Source organism: Mus caroli, chromosome 9 (genome assembly GCF_900094665.2).
Source record: "Mus caroli chromosome 9, CAROLI_EIJ_v1.1, whole genome shotgun sequence".
Lineage (NCBI taxonomy): Eukaryota > Metazoa > Chordata > Mammalia > Rodentia > Muridae > Mus > Mus caroli.
In genome coordinates, this window is record NC_034578.1 from 104,062,033 (window position 1) to 104,077,788 (window position 15,756).

The window sequence follows — 15,756 nt, forward strand, 5'->3', positions numbered from 1 at the left end:
TTTCTCTGTGTAGCCCTGCCTGTCCTGGCACTCACTTTGTAGACCAGGCTGGCCTCGAACTCAGAAATCCGCCTGCCTCTGCCTCCTGAACATGTATTCTTAATATGAGCTTCTTTCCATTTCTAGTTTGCTGTTTGCTCCTGCTCATTTTCTAATTTCCTTTGTCCTCAGCTTCCTCCACTCCTGCCTTGTGTTTCCTCTTCATGTCCTTCCCTGCTCCCCCTTTCTCCTCTTTTTTTTTTTTCCTTTGTCTGTTTTTCACTATGTAGTCCCAACCTAGAATTTATTACTTACTATTTAGCTCAGGCTGGCCTTGAACACACAGTCTTCCTGCCTCAACCACCTGAATGTTGGGAGTAGAGAAATGTACCAGCACGCCGAGAGATAATGCCCATTTTCAACAGGTCTTTGTTGTGTTTATTTTCCATTTTGTATTCAGTAATGTTGCTAAGGGCAAAATTGTGGAGTTGTGGGAGCTGGAGAGATGGCTTAGAGGTTAAAAGCACTGACTGCTCTTCCAGAGGTCCTGAGTTCAGTTCCCAGCACCCACATGGTGGCTCACAACTGTCTGTAACTCAGTAGCTATACAGACATGAGGGCCTGAGTTTGGATCCCCAGTACCCAGATAAAACTCCAACATGGTCCCATACCTTTATGACCGTTGCACAGTGGGAGTGAAGACCTGCAGATTCCCAAAGTTCACTGGCTTCTCAGTCTAGCCTGTCAGTGAGCTCTGGGCTCAGTGAGACCCTGACCCAACAGATAAAGTAGGGAACAATCTAGGGAAGACACTCATATTCACCTTTGCATGCATGGACACACAAATACAATGCATTTCCAAATATAAATGGACACACAAGGTTTAAATTTCAAATTTACAGTAAAGTCAAAAGAATAGAACAATATATATATATTTCCTGTCCTAAGCAACACTGTGTAGCAAAATGTTCTCCTTACATTTGCCTCCTTAGTCGTTAAAATTGATGAGGTAGAAATGAATCTTGTTTTAGAAGTTAGCTGTGAGTGTAGTAGAGTGTAGAGCTGGCCTACTCAGGTAAGGTACCACTCTACAATATAACTAACCTCTGAGGCCATCTGCTGTAGCGGTAGTTGTCTACAGCGCCTTGGCTCCCAGCAGGTCGAAAGCGCGCACCTGCCCAGGAGCAATCTGGATTCAGGAATGAAGGACACACACATACACACACCAGTTAATTTTTGACATGTTGTGATTAGCTCAAAGACCGGGTACTCCTAAACTCTCCCCTGCTAGCAGATTCTCCTCTGTTACTCCTGAGACTCCCAAATCTTCCCCTGCTACCCCAGGCCCAGTTGGGGAAATGGCCAGTGGCCACTTCCCTGAATTCTTACATGACTGGTTGGCTTTCTCTCCTGCAGCTCTTATGTCCCACCCTTCTCCCCCAAGTCATGACGATTCCCCTGTCTTCCTCCCAGTTCCTCCCACGCAAATCTAAAGATGCTGCCTCAGTCTGCCTGCACAACCGTTGGTCATTGGCTCTTTTTGATCCATCAAAAACCAGTTGGGGACAAGGACGTTCAGTGTTTGGATACACAGTTACCCGATTTTGGGGGCCAGATTAATTCAAAGCATTGGAACCAATTTCCAACAATCTGCTCTCTAGACTTGCTAAACCCATTCATACTCATGTCCACACATTTAGGAAAGTAACAGCGCACAGTTTTATATACAATATACTGGAGCCATCCAGGTAGAAGACACTTGTATAGGTGTAACCAGGGAAATTGGAACTATGATTTAGATAGTCAATTTTCATTTAAATTGTTGGAAAGCTCTTTATTTGTTAAATAAAGATTATTATCACATGTTAATTATGAAAGTTAATGGTTTCATTGTGACATTCCCATCTATGTAAATGTTTCCTCTGACCATTCTCCTGCTCTTTCCTTTTCTCACAGTCCATAGTCCTTCTTCATTTCCAGGTTATCTTTCTGTTGTTCAGTGTTCGAACATGCACCACTTGTCCCTCTGTGTTTGTTTTACTTCATTTAACATGATGCTGCCTGGTTCCTCCATTTCCTGCAAACGTTCCGTGACTTCATTCACCTTGCTGTGTAGTTACCATATTTTCTCCACCCGCTCACATGGTGATGGGCATATAGGCTGATTTCATATTTTGGCTCTTATGAATAGTAACATAAGAATATGAATATGTATTTTGTCTGCTGACTTAATTTCCTTCTGATGAATACCCAACAGTGTATAGCTGGATCATACGCAGCTCTATTCTTATCTTTTGAGGAGCTTGCCTTCTGTTTTCCGTAGTGGTTCTAACTAATTTACATCTGCCTCCAGGACACAGTTCCTTTTTTTCCACTTCCTCACCAGCTTTTGCTAACTGTTCTTATAATACACATTGGATTTAGGGTGGCATGAAATCTCAATATAGCTTAGATTTGCATTTCCCAGGTGACTAAGGATGTTGCTGTTGAGCCCCTCTACCCCATTTCTTTTCTGTTTTTAGAGGTGATCCTATACATATGCCATAGTTTGACCTTGAATGCTGCCTAGGATAGCCTTGAACTTCTGATCCTTCTGCTTGTATTTCCTGGTGCTGGAATTAAAGTGTTTGTTTATTTATTGCAGCACTTGGAGTCAAACCCAGGGCTGTTTGTTTGTTTGAGACAGGGTTTCTCTGTGTAGCCCTGGCTGTCCTGGAACTCACTTTGTAGACCAGGCTGGCCTTGAACTCAGAAATCTGCCTGCCTCTGCCTGAGTGCTGGGATTAAAGGCATGCGCCACCATGCCTGGCAAACCCAGGGCTTCTTGAATGTGAGGCAAAACACTCTACCAGTTGGGCCAAATCCCCAGCCCCAGCCTCAGACATCTGCCTGCCTCTGCCTCCTTGGTGCTGGGATTAAAACTGCTAGCCCAGACTTTCTTTTAATAAATGTCTCTTCGGATCATTAGCCCATTTTTTTTTTTTAACCTGACTACCCTTTTCTCCTTCTCCTTCTCCTCCTCCTCCTCCTTCTCTTTCTCCTTCTCCTTCTCTTTATCCTCCTCCTCATCCTCCTTCTCTTTCTCTTTCTTCTTCTTCTTCTTCTTCTTCTTCTTCTTCTTCTTCTTCTTCTTCATTTTTTTTTTAACATTTTGGGCTTCTAGGAAGTTAAAAAAATTTTTTTGACATGATTGGAAATTGAACACAAAGTCTTGTGCATGCAAATATATGCCTGAGCTTCACCCTCAGTCCTAATGTTTGTTTGTTTGGAATTCTGTATATATTTTGGATATTGATTCTCTGTCAAGTGAATTAGAAAGCTTATCAAGACAATCCTACCTTAAAAGAATTGGCAGGCCAGACTCAAGAGACTGACAGGACCATCAAAAATCCCAAGCCCACTGGTGCTTTGATTCCAGCACTCAGGATGCAGAGGCTGGTGGATCTCTGAGTTTAGAGCCAGCCTGGTCTACAGAGCAAGTTTCAGGATAGTCAGGGCTACACAGAAGCCCTGTCTTGAAAAGCACCCCTCTCCCCCACCCCCCAGAGAAAGAGGGGGTGGGGTTGGCAACTGTGCTGTCTTCTAATGAGCCAAAAGCCAAATAGTATAAAGAACACATTTCCCTTAGCTCTCAGGTTTCTGCTTTAATCTTAGTGGTGGTCCAGTATAGAACCTTATTATATAATCACATATATTGGGATAAATACGACCTTTGTGGTTTTTTGTTGGGCTAAAGGGTGTACACTGCCACGTAGACTGACCATTATATTTTCTCAGCAAATGTAAAAGCCATCCGTTCTCTTTGTGTGCACCTTAGGAACAGCTTTCTCAAGTTCTGGATGCCATGTTTGAAAAGATTGTCAAAACTGACGAGCATGTCATTGACCAAGGCGACGACGGGGACAACTTTTATGTCATAGAACGGTAGGTGGGGGATGCTTCCTAAGTGTTTGGTCACACCTTAGATTCATAATTTCGGACTAAAGCCTTAAACTATACTATATTCAGCCCAGAGAACTCTAGAGCTAGGTGAGTAAGTTTCCCAAAGCCTTTCGAGGGATTGATTATAGCTGCCTCTCTGTCCACTGCTGGCCTGAGAGTCCTGAGTAAAACTCCTGTTTGGGGGAGACACCACTTACAGTTGAAAATCTGGAGTTGGACAAAGAATGGCAGAATGTGTTTTATAAACATGCCATTTCCAGAGTTCAACTGAATTGATCCTGAAACAGATCTGTGACTCTATAATGTCGTGGAAAGCTTTGATTTCCAGCTTGCTTTTAAAATGAATGTACTCCTCTGACCTCCATAACTTCAATACCTTCTGACTCTGCACCATGTATAAACCATATTGGAGAAAATGAAGCATTGGGGTTTACCTCCCTAGTGTACCTGCATCTTAGTGTCTTGAGCTGAATGTATTCTCCTGAGGAAGAATAGGGCTTCCCTCTGATCCTTCTCAGTCCTAAAAAAAGGAGTCTCATCAGAGTCTAAGGTAATCGTCAGAGTCTAAGGTAATACAGTGTTATCAGGTAGTCTCATCAGAGTCTAAGGTAATACAATATTACCACATATCCATGACTTCCATGACCTCCATTCTTTCATGTTATATGTATGTATACTTACATTAGTTAATTTGTGTGTATGTACTAAAAAAAGGTTATTATTTACTTATGTGTGATGGGGTGGGAGTGGGGAGTGAGGGTGGTTCACTGAGTGCCCACAGGAGCCAGCAGAGGGCATTAGATCCCTTGAAGCTGGAGTTAAAGACTTGTGCACTGCCCATCGAGGTATTGGAATCAGAACTCTGGAAAAGCAGTATGTGCTTCTAACCCTTGAGCCAGCTCTCCGAACCCCTTTTTCCTTTCAAAGTAACCTCAAAGTTCAAAAAAAAAACAAAACAAAACAGTACAAATAGTATAGAAAATTCTTATAAGCCCAGCCTTACAGGTTAATGTTCTGCCATATTTAGCATATCAGTTTGTTCAGAATAAGTTCCAGAAAGCTAGGCATGGTCATCTGTACCTGTAATCACAGCAACAGGGATGTGGAAGCAGGAGGTTCAGGAGTTCGAGGTCATCCTCAGATACATAGCAATTTCAAAGCCAGCCTGAGCCATCTGAGACCCTGTCTCAGACAACACACAGTAAGTTTCAGATACAATGTTCCTTTACCTCCACCTGTGTTTTCTAAAAACCAGGGTGTTCTCTTAGGCACATCACAAGTTTTAAGTGAGAAATAAACCTTTTATACAATTGCTGCCACAATGGAGGCTTATTTAGAATTTTCTGATTACTGCTCTGAGCTTTGGGATTCTTTGTAATTAAGTAACTGTTGTAAATTTGGCTTATCAAAACTTGCTTGTTGCGCTGGCAGGGATGGCTCAGCGGTTAAGAGCACTAACTGCTCTTCTGAAGGTCCTGAGTTCAAATCCCAGCAACCACATGGTGGCTCACAACCACCTCTAATGAGATCTGACGCCCTCTTCTGGTGTGTGCATGTACAGACATCAGGACAACTTGCTGGAGTCAAGTTTCTCCTTCTATCAAGTGGGTCTCCGAGAAGTTTCTCCTATCACGTAGATCTCCGAGACTGAAAATACTTAGGTTGTTAGGCTTAGTAGCGCGAACTCTTACCAAAGAGGCATCTGACTGGCCCCTGTTCAAAGGAGGTTTTAGGTTATGTGTATGTCTGGGTATCTGGGTGCATGCATGGCTCATATGTACCGGTGTTGGTCAAGGTCAGAAGAAGGAAGTGGATGCCTTGGCACTGGAGTTACAGGTGGTTGTGAGCTGCCTGGCATGAATGCTAAGAACCTAGCTTGGGTTTTCTTCAAGGGGAACAAGTGCTCTTATCTGCTAAGTCATTTCTCCAGCCCTGTTCACATTTGTTTTGTTTTGAGACAGGGTTTTTCTTTGTAGCTCTGCTTGTCCTAGAACTCTCTATGTAGTTCAAGCTGGCCTCACAGAGTTTGTCTCTGTCTATTTCTGCCTCCTAGGATTAAAGATGTGTGCCACCATTCCTGGCTTTTTAAATTTTTAAAAACTTTATGTATATGTATGTTTTGCCTGCATACCTGTCTGTGCATCACATGGCATGCTTGATACCCACAGAGACCAGAAGACAACATTGTCTCCCCTGGGACTGGAGTTATAGATGATTATGATCTACCATGTAGGTACTTGGAATTGAACCTGGATCCTCTAGAAGAGCAGCCAGTGCTCATAACCACCAAGTCACCTCTCTGATTCCTGTTAAAAAATTTGAATGAAAAATTTTACAACTTCCTGGTTATCTTTTGTGTCCTTGATACTACTGGCTAATTAATTATTATAATTAAATTATATTTATTATATTATATTTTATTATTCATATAATATATATTGAAGGTATTTTTCTTGAAAACCTTTTTTATGCATATGGGTGTTTTGCCTGCATGTATGTCTGTGTACCACATGCATACCTGGTGCCCACTAAAACAAGAAGGGCATTGGATACCCTGGGACTGAAGTTACAAACAATTATGAGTTACCTTGTGTGTTCTGGAAAGTAAACTCTATTTCTCGGAAGAGCAACCAGTGCTTTTAACCTCTGAGCTGTGTCTGCAGCCCAGAATAATTGTTTTGTGGTTTTTTTTTTTAATTTTTGCTGTTATATTGTCTGGTGAGTTACCCTGCAATAAATCTTTTCAGTATCTTTATCTCTTTTGAATGGTGTCACCAGGACTTGTGTGTGTTTATGATTACACACATGTCAGTGTTGCTGTGTCAGTGTTCAGAGGTAAGAGGACTCCTTGGGTGCCATTGCTCAGGTTCTGTCCACCTTATTAGAGGCCTGGGGCTCACCAGTTAGCATAAGCTGGCCAGCCAGCAAGCTCAGTTATGTATCTGCCTGCCTTCGTGGGCCTGGGATGAGAAGTGCAGGCCCTTCTTTGTTTGTTTGATTGATTGTTTCAAGACAGGGTTTTTCTGTGTAGTCTGGCCATCCTGGAACTCAGAGGGTCACCTGCCTCTGCCTCCTGGAATGCAGGGATTAAAAGCATGGGCCACCACTGTTGGACATGCAGGCACTTGGCCAATTGAACCATCATTCTAACCCCCAAAGGGTCTCTTTGAGTTACTTGTTGATATTGTTGTTGACTTACAGAAATTCTGAGAAGTTTGTTTGCTTCTTAGTGTGTGGAACATGTCCATTTCTCTAAAGGGTAGTTCTGAGTATCTCTTTTTTAGCAATCATTTGCAATAACAGGTAGAAAGTTGTTTAATTATTTTAATCAGTTTGGTCCTTGTTTTCAACAAACCATGAAAGAAAAACTTTACTGTCAACTCAATGCTTTCCACAGAATACTTAATAAGATTCAACATCTTTTTGTAATAAACTGTTTATCATGCAAAATATAGTGACTTATATAAGGAGCTAAGGCCAGAGGTCAGGAGTTCAAGGCCAGCCTGGGTTAAGCTGGAAGACCCTGTACTCCTTCCACCTTCCCAGAAAAGATTGAGCATAAGAAAGGGTGCCTGTGCTCTTCATTTCCAGTTAATATTGTGCTGGGAGCCCCAGCCAATGTAGTAAGGCAAAAGTAAGGAAGAAAGTTCATATAGAGTAGAAAAGAAGTGAAAGTCTCTGCAGGAAAAATCCTCATGAGTGCTACAAAAAAGTTACTAAACTGAGCAAGTCAGTTCATCAAGGTTGGAAAATGCAAAGTCAAATGCAGGGCTGGAGAGATGGCTCAGCAGGTAAGGGTAATGGCTGCAGCTCCAGAGGACCTGGGTTCAGTTCCTAATATGTATGTGGCAGTGTGTGACCATCTGTAACTCCAACTGCAAAGAATCGGGCACCCTCGTTTGGCTTCCTTGGGCACTGCATGCACATGGTACATAAGTATTCATGTAGGCAAAACATCCATGCACATAGAAGTTAATAAAAACAATAGCAGTGTTAAGTGCACAAATCATTTGTATGTTTTAGCAAAATTATGTTGGTTATCCCTCTGTGAGGCAGGATGCTATGTACCCTAGACTTACCTTAAACTCACTGTGTAGCTGAGGATGACCTTGAACTTTTGATCCTCCTGCTTCTGACTCCCCAGTGCTGTAATTGCAGACATGAACCACTATGCCTGGTTTATCTAGATCAGGGCTCAAACCCAGCACCTTCTGCATGCTAGGAAAACACTCTCAACTGAGCTCTGTCCTCGCCTCTGCACCTCTTATGTCTTATATGTACCAGCCAGTTTTTAAATATATCAGAAGAATTAACTATTTCTTATCATTCTCCTAGGGGAACCTATGACATTTTAGTAACGAAAGATAATCAAACACGTTCTGTCGGTCAGTATGACAACCGTGGCAGTTTTGGAGAACTAGCTCTGATGTACAATACCCCGAGAGCTGCTACCATCATCGCCACCTCAGAAGGCTCCCTTTGGGGATTGGTGAGTGAGAAGTGCATGGTGCCGTGTCACTACCTTCTATAGCCAGTTATCAAAAGATATGTTTCCTCAGTGACTTAACCACATGTCCTTTATTCTAAGTTACAGAAATGTGAGTGGTCTGTGTCCTCATGGTGACAGGTCCTTGCTACATTTACTTGTTTTTATTAGGCAATTATACAGGGAAGTGATAACTCTCTGTGTCCTAAGTTGTAGCCTAGGACTTACACTCGTGTACACACAGAAGAGGAGGAAGAGGAGCAGCCACAGTGGTGGTGCTGTCATGAAACCTTAGCTAGGTGGCACTGCCATCTCTAGTTGTACCAGTAGCCATCCACAGCCATACCCAATGGATCATCAGGAATGCTAATGACCACATTCAGGGAAATGGGATCTAGTTGTCTTTGGTAAAACACTGTAGTTCTTGTGTATATTATCTACTGTCTACCTTATTTCTATCTGTCTATCTAACTATCTGTCTGTCTGTCTGTCTGTCTGTCTCTATCTACCTATCTATCTATGGTATTTTGAGACAGGGTAGCCCTGACTGTCCTAGAACTCATTTTGTAGACCAGGCTGGCCTCGAACTCACAGATTTGCCTGCTTCTTCTGCCTCCCAAGTGCTAGGATTAAAGGCTGCGCCACCACAACCTGGCTACCTGATTTCTTTTTGCATTAAGTTACATATCCATAATCTGTAACTCTTCTTTCAAAAATATCTTATAGTACAATTCCATATTTTACTTTTAAAATGAGAATCTCTGTAGTTATTTCTGCCTCTCTTTTTTTTTATTTTTTTTTATTTTTTTGGTTTTTCGAGACAGGGTTTCTCTGTATAGCTCTGGCTGTCCTGGAACTCACTTTGTAGACCAGGCTGGCCTCGAACTCAGAAATCCGCCTGCCTCTGCCTCCCGAGTGCTGGGATTAAAGGTGTGCGCCACCACGCCCGGCTATTTCTGCCTCTCTTATAAGAATTAATTTATGTCATAGAATTAATATCTTTCTGGTTAATGGAAGAATAACAGATGAATCAAAATTTCCTAAACTTCATAAAAAAATACACACACATACACACACACACACACACACATATATATATATATATAATATATATTAATTAAAAATAAGTGACTCCTGCCAGGAACGGTAGCACAACCCTTGAATCCCAGTACTTGGAAAGCAGAGGCAGGTGGATCTCTATGAGTTCAGAGTCAGCCTGGTCTACATTATGAATTCCAGGCCAGTTAAGGCAGCATATTGAGGCTGTCTCAAAAGAAACAACAAACAAACAAAAAGAGCAGATCCCAAACAAGAGAAGCATGAAGAAATGGATAACCCAGTGTACAGCATGAGGTGTCTCGAATGCAGAGGAGTGATGGATGCATTGAGTGGGGAGAACCCACAGTCAATGCTGGAGAATGCTCCTGTCAGCCAGCGCTCTCTGCTCCCTGAAGAGATCCTTCAACAATGAGGACCTTCTCACTGGAAGGAGACTGACCCTAAGGGAATGGTGAAAGCCAGTTCAGGAGGGAGACAATAGAAGAAGCAAAGTTAGAGAAGACACTATAAACCCAAAAGCAAGGAGGAAATGCAGGTGAACAGTGAGCAGCTTGTCAGGTTTCTAAATTATGTGAGAGTTTGTAGAGTGACTGCAGTGGTTATTACACATGACAAAGTATTTGCGACAACTACATTTTATAAAGAGGGAGAGGCCAGAAGTAAAACCTATCAAAAGAGTCCAGTTTTGCAGTTCATTGATGTGACTCATATATGTATAATGTAAGCCTAGAGCAGCCTCTAAAAAGGTCTCTAGCTGAATGCAGGGCATGTGTCTTAGGCTCAGCTACTCAGTTGCCTTGAAACATGAGGACCACTTAAGCCCAGGACTTCAGGGTCAGACATAGTGATGCTCCATCTCTCCTCCAGCACCGAAAATTGTATAGAGAGGTAGTCACATTTTATAAACCGAATTCCTAATATGAGAATTCACGTTATCTAAATAGGCCGGTGGTGGTACAGTCATAATTCCAGCACTTAGGCAGAGGCAGAAGGATCGCTACAAACATGAGACCACCTAGTCTACGTAGTTAAGTCCAAGCTAGATAGGGCTGCAAACCTTTTGTTGTTTCACAGGCTTAGCAAATCAAAGAGCTTTCTGTACAAGTATGACACCCTGAGTTCAGTCCTCAGAACCCACAATGGAAGGAGAGGACAGATTGATGACAGTTATCCTCTGACCGTCACTAATGCACCTGTGCTCGACACCCCTCCCTAATAATAATAATAATAACTCTGTGTCTTTTAAAGAATAGAAATGGGCTGGAGAGATGGCTCAATGGATTAAGAGCCCTGGCTGCTCTTCAAGAGGACACATTTAAATTCCTAGCACTCTTATGGCAGGTCACAACTGTCTGTAACTCCAGTCCTAGGGGATCCCATGCCCCCTTCTGGCCTCTGGATACAATGATTGTATGCACCTATATGTAGGCAGAACATCTATGCACATAAAATTAGAAAATAAAGTAAAAAGAAGAACAAAAGGTAAGCAAACATTCTAATTTAAGAAGACTATAAGACTGAATTTAAGGAATGATCCAGCCAGGCATGGTGGCGCACACCTTTAATCCCAGCACTCGGGAGGCAGAGGCAGAGGCAGGCGGATTTCTGAGTTCGAGGCCAGCCTAGTCTACAAAGTGAGTTCCAGGACAGTCAGGACTACAGAGAGACCCCCCCCCCCAGAACTCCCTCCCCATAACCCAAAAAAGAAATGATCCAGCCATATGCTGTCTAACAAACTCACTCAAATACAATGATTAAGTCAAAAGTAAGGATAGAAATAGATGCATTATGTGAATGTCGATAAAAAAGGAATAATCACATTATTATCAGATTTCAGAACAACAAAAATTGCAGGGACAAAGAAGAGTAAGCACTGCATAGTAATGAAAGGTGCAGCCTGCCAATGTGCATAACAGTGAGTGCGGTCTGCCCAGAGGCACAGCAGCCTTAAAACGTGTATACAGAGCAGTGGCAGAGCTTGTAGGTGAGAAAGCTAATAGGAGATGTAGACAGATTCACATCACAGATGACACACTGTCTCGCCACACTGACAGACTACTCAGCAGAAGGCCATTGAGGATATATAAACCAGCAGGATCTAATTGAAATGTGTAGAAGACATACAGCAGTATATATTCTTTTTAAGAACATAAATGGCCACCACAGTAGACCCTATCCTGGAATGTAAAATTAATCCTAACAAATTAAATTTGAAATTAGGGTTAGAGAGATGGCTCAGCAGTTAAGAGCACTGACTGCTCTTTCAGAGGTCCTGAGTTCAATTCCCAGCAACCACATGGTGACTCACAACCATCTGTAATGGGATCTGATGCCCTCTTCTGGTGTGTCTGAAAAAATGAAATTAGTATTTATTCTTTAGCCATAATAATGAAAATAGTGAAAATCCTCAAACATTTGAAAATTATATAACCCACTTTTCATATAAGTAATATAAGTGAATAATTAATAAAAATACTATGAACGAAAGTATAAATAAAAATGGAAATTATTTTAAAATATAATGGATTATGAAATCAGCCTTCTGGCTTGACATAAGGGTTTTAGACATGAGAGAAATAGCCACATCGAGGCCTGGCACAGGTAGATCCCCAGAGAATAGTAGCATCAATTTTCTGTGACCGTCCATGGTGCTGGTCACCACCTGTCTGTTCTCTGTGACCGTCCGTGGTGCTGGTCACCACCTGTCTGTTCTCAAGGATACTCCTCTTAGATCTCAGCCTGCCCTCCTAACTTGAAGTCATTTCAGTCTTTTCTTGTCCCTGATGTGAGGCTGGTGACCCTTGAAGAAGATGCCCATGGGCTTCTGCCTTTCTCCTGCTTCAGTTGTTTACTTTGCTAGCTCAGTCTGTCTTGGAGCTTCTGTCCTATGTCCAGAAGTGGAACTTCAGAGAGGTTCAAAGGAAAACGTTTGCACTGCCTGCTGAGGATAAGCAAGGACCATGTTGTCACGGAGACCTTACACTGAATTCTACATTCCTGCTTAAACGAGCCATTGCCCCCAGTCAGGATAATTCTGGCAAACATGAGCAGCAGTGATGTTCCTTTCTTCATTTGAACGTGAAGACTCTTTGTCCTCTTGTGCACTTACTGCCTGTGGAAGTTTCCTCTTCACTGCTCCTCAGGATGTAGGTGGGCATCCTAGAGTTTTTATGCTGTTCACAGCCACAAGAGCTGGCCTTGCACAGCATAAAATAAAAGTTCTGGGAAGTACGGAGTCATAAAGACAGAAGATCAGCCTTGGCTGGGAAAGGTCACTTAGTGGTGGAGTGCAAGGAAGCCCTGAACTCAGTCCACAACTCTGCATAGAACCAGGCATAGGAGAATGTTTTCTGGTTACATGGTGGGTTCAAGAGCAGCCTGGTTTACATGAGAACTTGTTAAGAAGGAAGGAAGGAAGGAAGGAAGGAAGGAAGGAAGGAAGGAAGGAAGGAAGGGAGGGGAAAGGAAAGGGGAAGGGAAAGGAAGAAGTTGATTGATGGGGACAGGAACCCCTGGCTTACATGAGAACTTGCAAACAAACAAACAAGCAAATTATTTGATGTGACAGGAATCCCGATATATAAGTCACTGAAGAAAGCCTCCTTTTTAAAAAAAAAAAAAGGAAGGGAAATCTTTTTTTTTTTAAAGTATTTCTTTATTTTATGCACATGAGTACAGTGTAGCCATCTTCAGACACACAGAAGAGGATATCGGCATCTGGGGTAGCCTTCTTTTACTATGTACCCTTGGCTGGCCTCAAACTCACAGAGATCTGTTTCTGGCTCCCAAGTGCTGGAATTAAAGGCAAGTCCCACTGTACCTAACAACAGTGTTTCAATCTTTTTTTTTTTTTTTTTGGTTTTTCAAGACAGGGTTTCTCTGTGTAGTCCTGGCTGTCCTGGAACTTACTCTGTATACCAGGCTGGCCTCGAACTCAGAAATCCGCCTGCCTCTGCCTCCCAAGTGCTGGGATTAAAGGCGTGCGCCACCACGCCCGGCCAGTGTTTCAATCTTAATTGCCCTCGTTCTACAATATTTTTGGCCTAGATTAGCCCAGAAAATATACAGAAACTGAATTTTAAAGATAATGGAAAAAAGATAATGGCATAATATTCCAAAGTATGAAAGTAGCTTTTTTATTAGATATTTTCTTCATGTACATTTCAAATATTATCCTGAAAGTCCCCTATACCCTGCCCCCTGCTCTGTTTCCCCAACCCACTCACTCCTGCTTCCTGGCCCTGGCATTCCCCTGTACTGGGGCATATGATCTTCGCTAGACCAAGGGCCTCTCTTCCCAATGATGGCCAACTAGGCCATCTTCTGCTACATATATAGCTAGAGACATGAGCTCTGGGGGTACTGGTTAGTTCATATTGCTGTTACTCCTATAGGGTTGCAGACTCCTTCAGCTCCTTGGGTACTTTCTCTAGCTCCTCCATTGGGGGCCCTGTGTTTTACCCAATAGATGATTGGGAGCATCCACTTCTGTGTTTGCCAGGTACTGGCATAGCCTCACAGGAGACATCTATATCAGGCTCCTGTCAGCAAAATCTTGTTGGTATATGCAATAGTGTTTGGTGGCTGTTTATGGGATAGATCCCCGGGTGGGGCAGTCTCTGGGTGGTCCTTCCTTCCATCTCAGCTCCAAACTTTGTCTCTGTAACTCCCTCCATGGGTATTTTGTTCCCCATTCTAAGGAGGAACAAAGTATCCACACTTTCGTCTTTCTTCTTCTTGAATTTCATGTGTTTTGTAAATTGTATCTTGGGTATTCTAAGTTTCTGGGCTATTCACGAATTTGCGTGTCATCCTTGTGCATGGGCCATGCTAATCTTCTCTCTATCGTTCCAATTTTAGTATATGTGCTGCCAAAGCGAGCACGAAAGTAGCTTTTTAAACATTTATTTATTTTATGTATATGAGTCTACTGTACATCATCTTCAGACTGTAGCTGTTTCTAGACACACCAGACAAGATTTCTGGAAGAGCAGCCAGTGCTCTTAACCACTAAGCCAACTCCAGCCCATGTGATAAATTCTTAACCTTAAAATCCAGAAATCTCCAGGCAGTGGTATTGCAGGCCTTTAATCCCAGCACTTGGGAGGCAGAGGCAGGTGGATTTCTGAGTTTGAGGCCAGCCTTGTCTACAGAGTGAATTTCAGGACAGCCAGGGCTACACAGAGAAACCCTGTCTCAAAAACAAAACAAAACAAGAATTCAGAAATCAATGGCAGATGATGTGTCCCATGAGAGCATTAAGACTGAGTAGCTCCTGTCAAGCAAGCAGACAGTGAGGAAAATGGAGCCCAGCTTCTTGCCAGAGAGCTGTAAAGTAGCAATGTAATTTAGAGCAGTGGAGGGGAAGGGCCCACAGTCGCCCATACTGGGAATGTAAGTGACTTCTCTGATCAAGTAAGTGAGTCATAGCATGAGACAGGGCCTGGAATTCTGGGGCTGATGGACAAGAGCCCATAAAAACCACATTGTCTCCACCACGCGCCTGCCTGTCACCAAAGATGCTAAGCAGCTGCAGCTCAGCCCTTTCTGTACTGCGGCTTCTGACCTTCATCTGTCAGCCTTTACACTAAGGATGGCATTACTGTTTGTAAAACATTCATCTCTGACAGCCAGAGGTAGAAGAGAAATATTGCTAACTTAGATCCCATTCCAAACCATTTTATTTTATTTTTTGTGAGATAAAGCTAAGTTTCTCAGTTGGGCCTCCTGCTGTTGAGTCTTCTGTCTGTTGAGTGTCTGGGATCACAGGCTTATACTGCCATGCCCTGGAGCCCACTGGACATGGCTGTAGAGTTTGCCTTCTGTACTTTGACCTAGTGCATTTCAGTTTAAATGCCATCTTGAACTATATAACTTTTAAATTCCTTTATATTTTCCCTCAGCATATATCAATTGCAAATATTCTTACTACTTTATGGTCTGTTTTCTTTTTTTTTTGTTAGAGATAGGGTCTCACTATCATCTAGGCTGGCCAAGAACCCACCTTGTAGCCCAGACTGATCTTGGATGTATAGTTTTCCTGTCTCAGCCTCCTAAGTGTTGATTAAGACCCTGGGTCCTACATATTTTATGTTCTCTTTTCATTATAGTTACAAACTCTTGACAGGTGTCATTTGCCTTTTCTGGAGGGTATCTTTTGATACTCCATAATACTTATGAGCACCCAGGTATTTTTTTTCCATTTTTTATTGGGTATTTATTTCAATTACATTTTCAATGCTATCCCAAAAGACCCCCACACGCTCCCCCACCCACTCCCCTACCCACCC

At 42.6% G+C, this 15,756-nt stretch overlaps 1 protein-coding gene and 1 non-coding gene across 2 annotated transcripts in view; one reads left to right on the top strand and one right to left on the bottom strand.

The window, feature by feature from the left end:
• Positions 1-15,756, top strand: part of Prkar2a (protein kinase cAMP-dependent type II regulatory subunit alpha) — a 51,383-nt gene that overhangs the window by 26,715 nt on the left and 8,912 nt on the right. The window contains exons 5-6 of the mRNA XM_021171883.2: positions 3,797-3,903; positions 8,257-8,410. Coding sequence (XP_021027542.1) covers positions 3,797-3,903; positions 8,257-8,410 — 261 coding nt within the window. The remainder of the gene's footprint in view (positions 1-3,796; positions 3,904-8,256; positions 8,411-15,756) is intronic.
• Positions 14,244-14,350, bottom strand: LOC115032105. Its single transcript, XR_003837732.1, has one exon. It is a non-coding gene; the product is annotated as a U6 spliceosomal RNA (small nuclear RNA).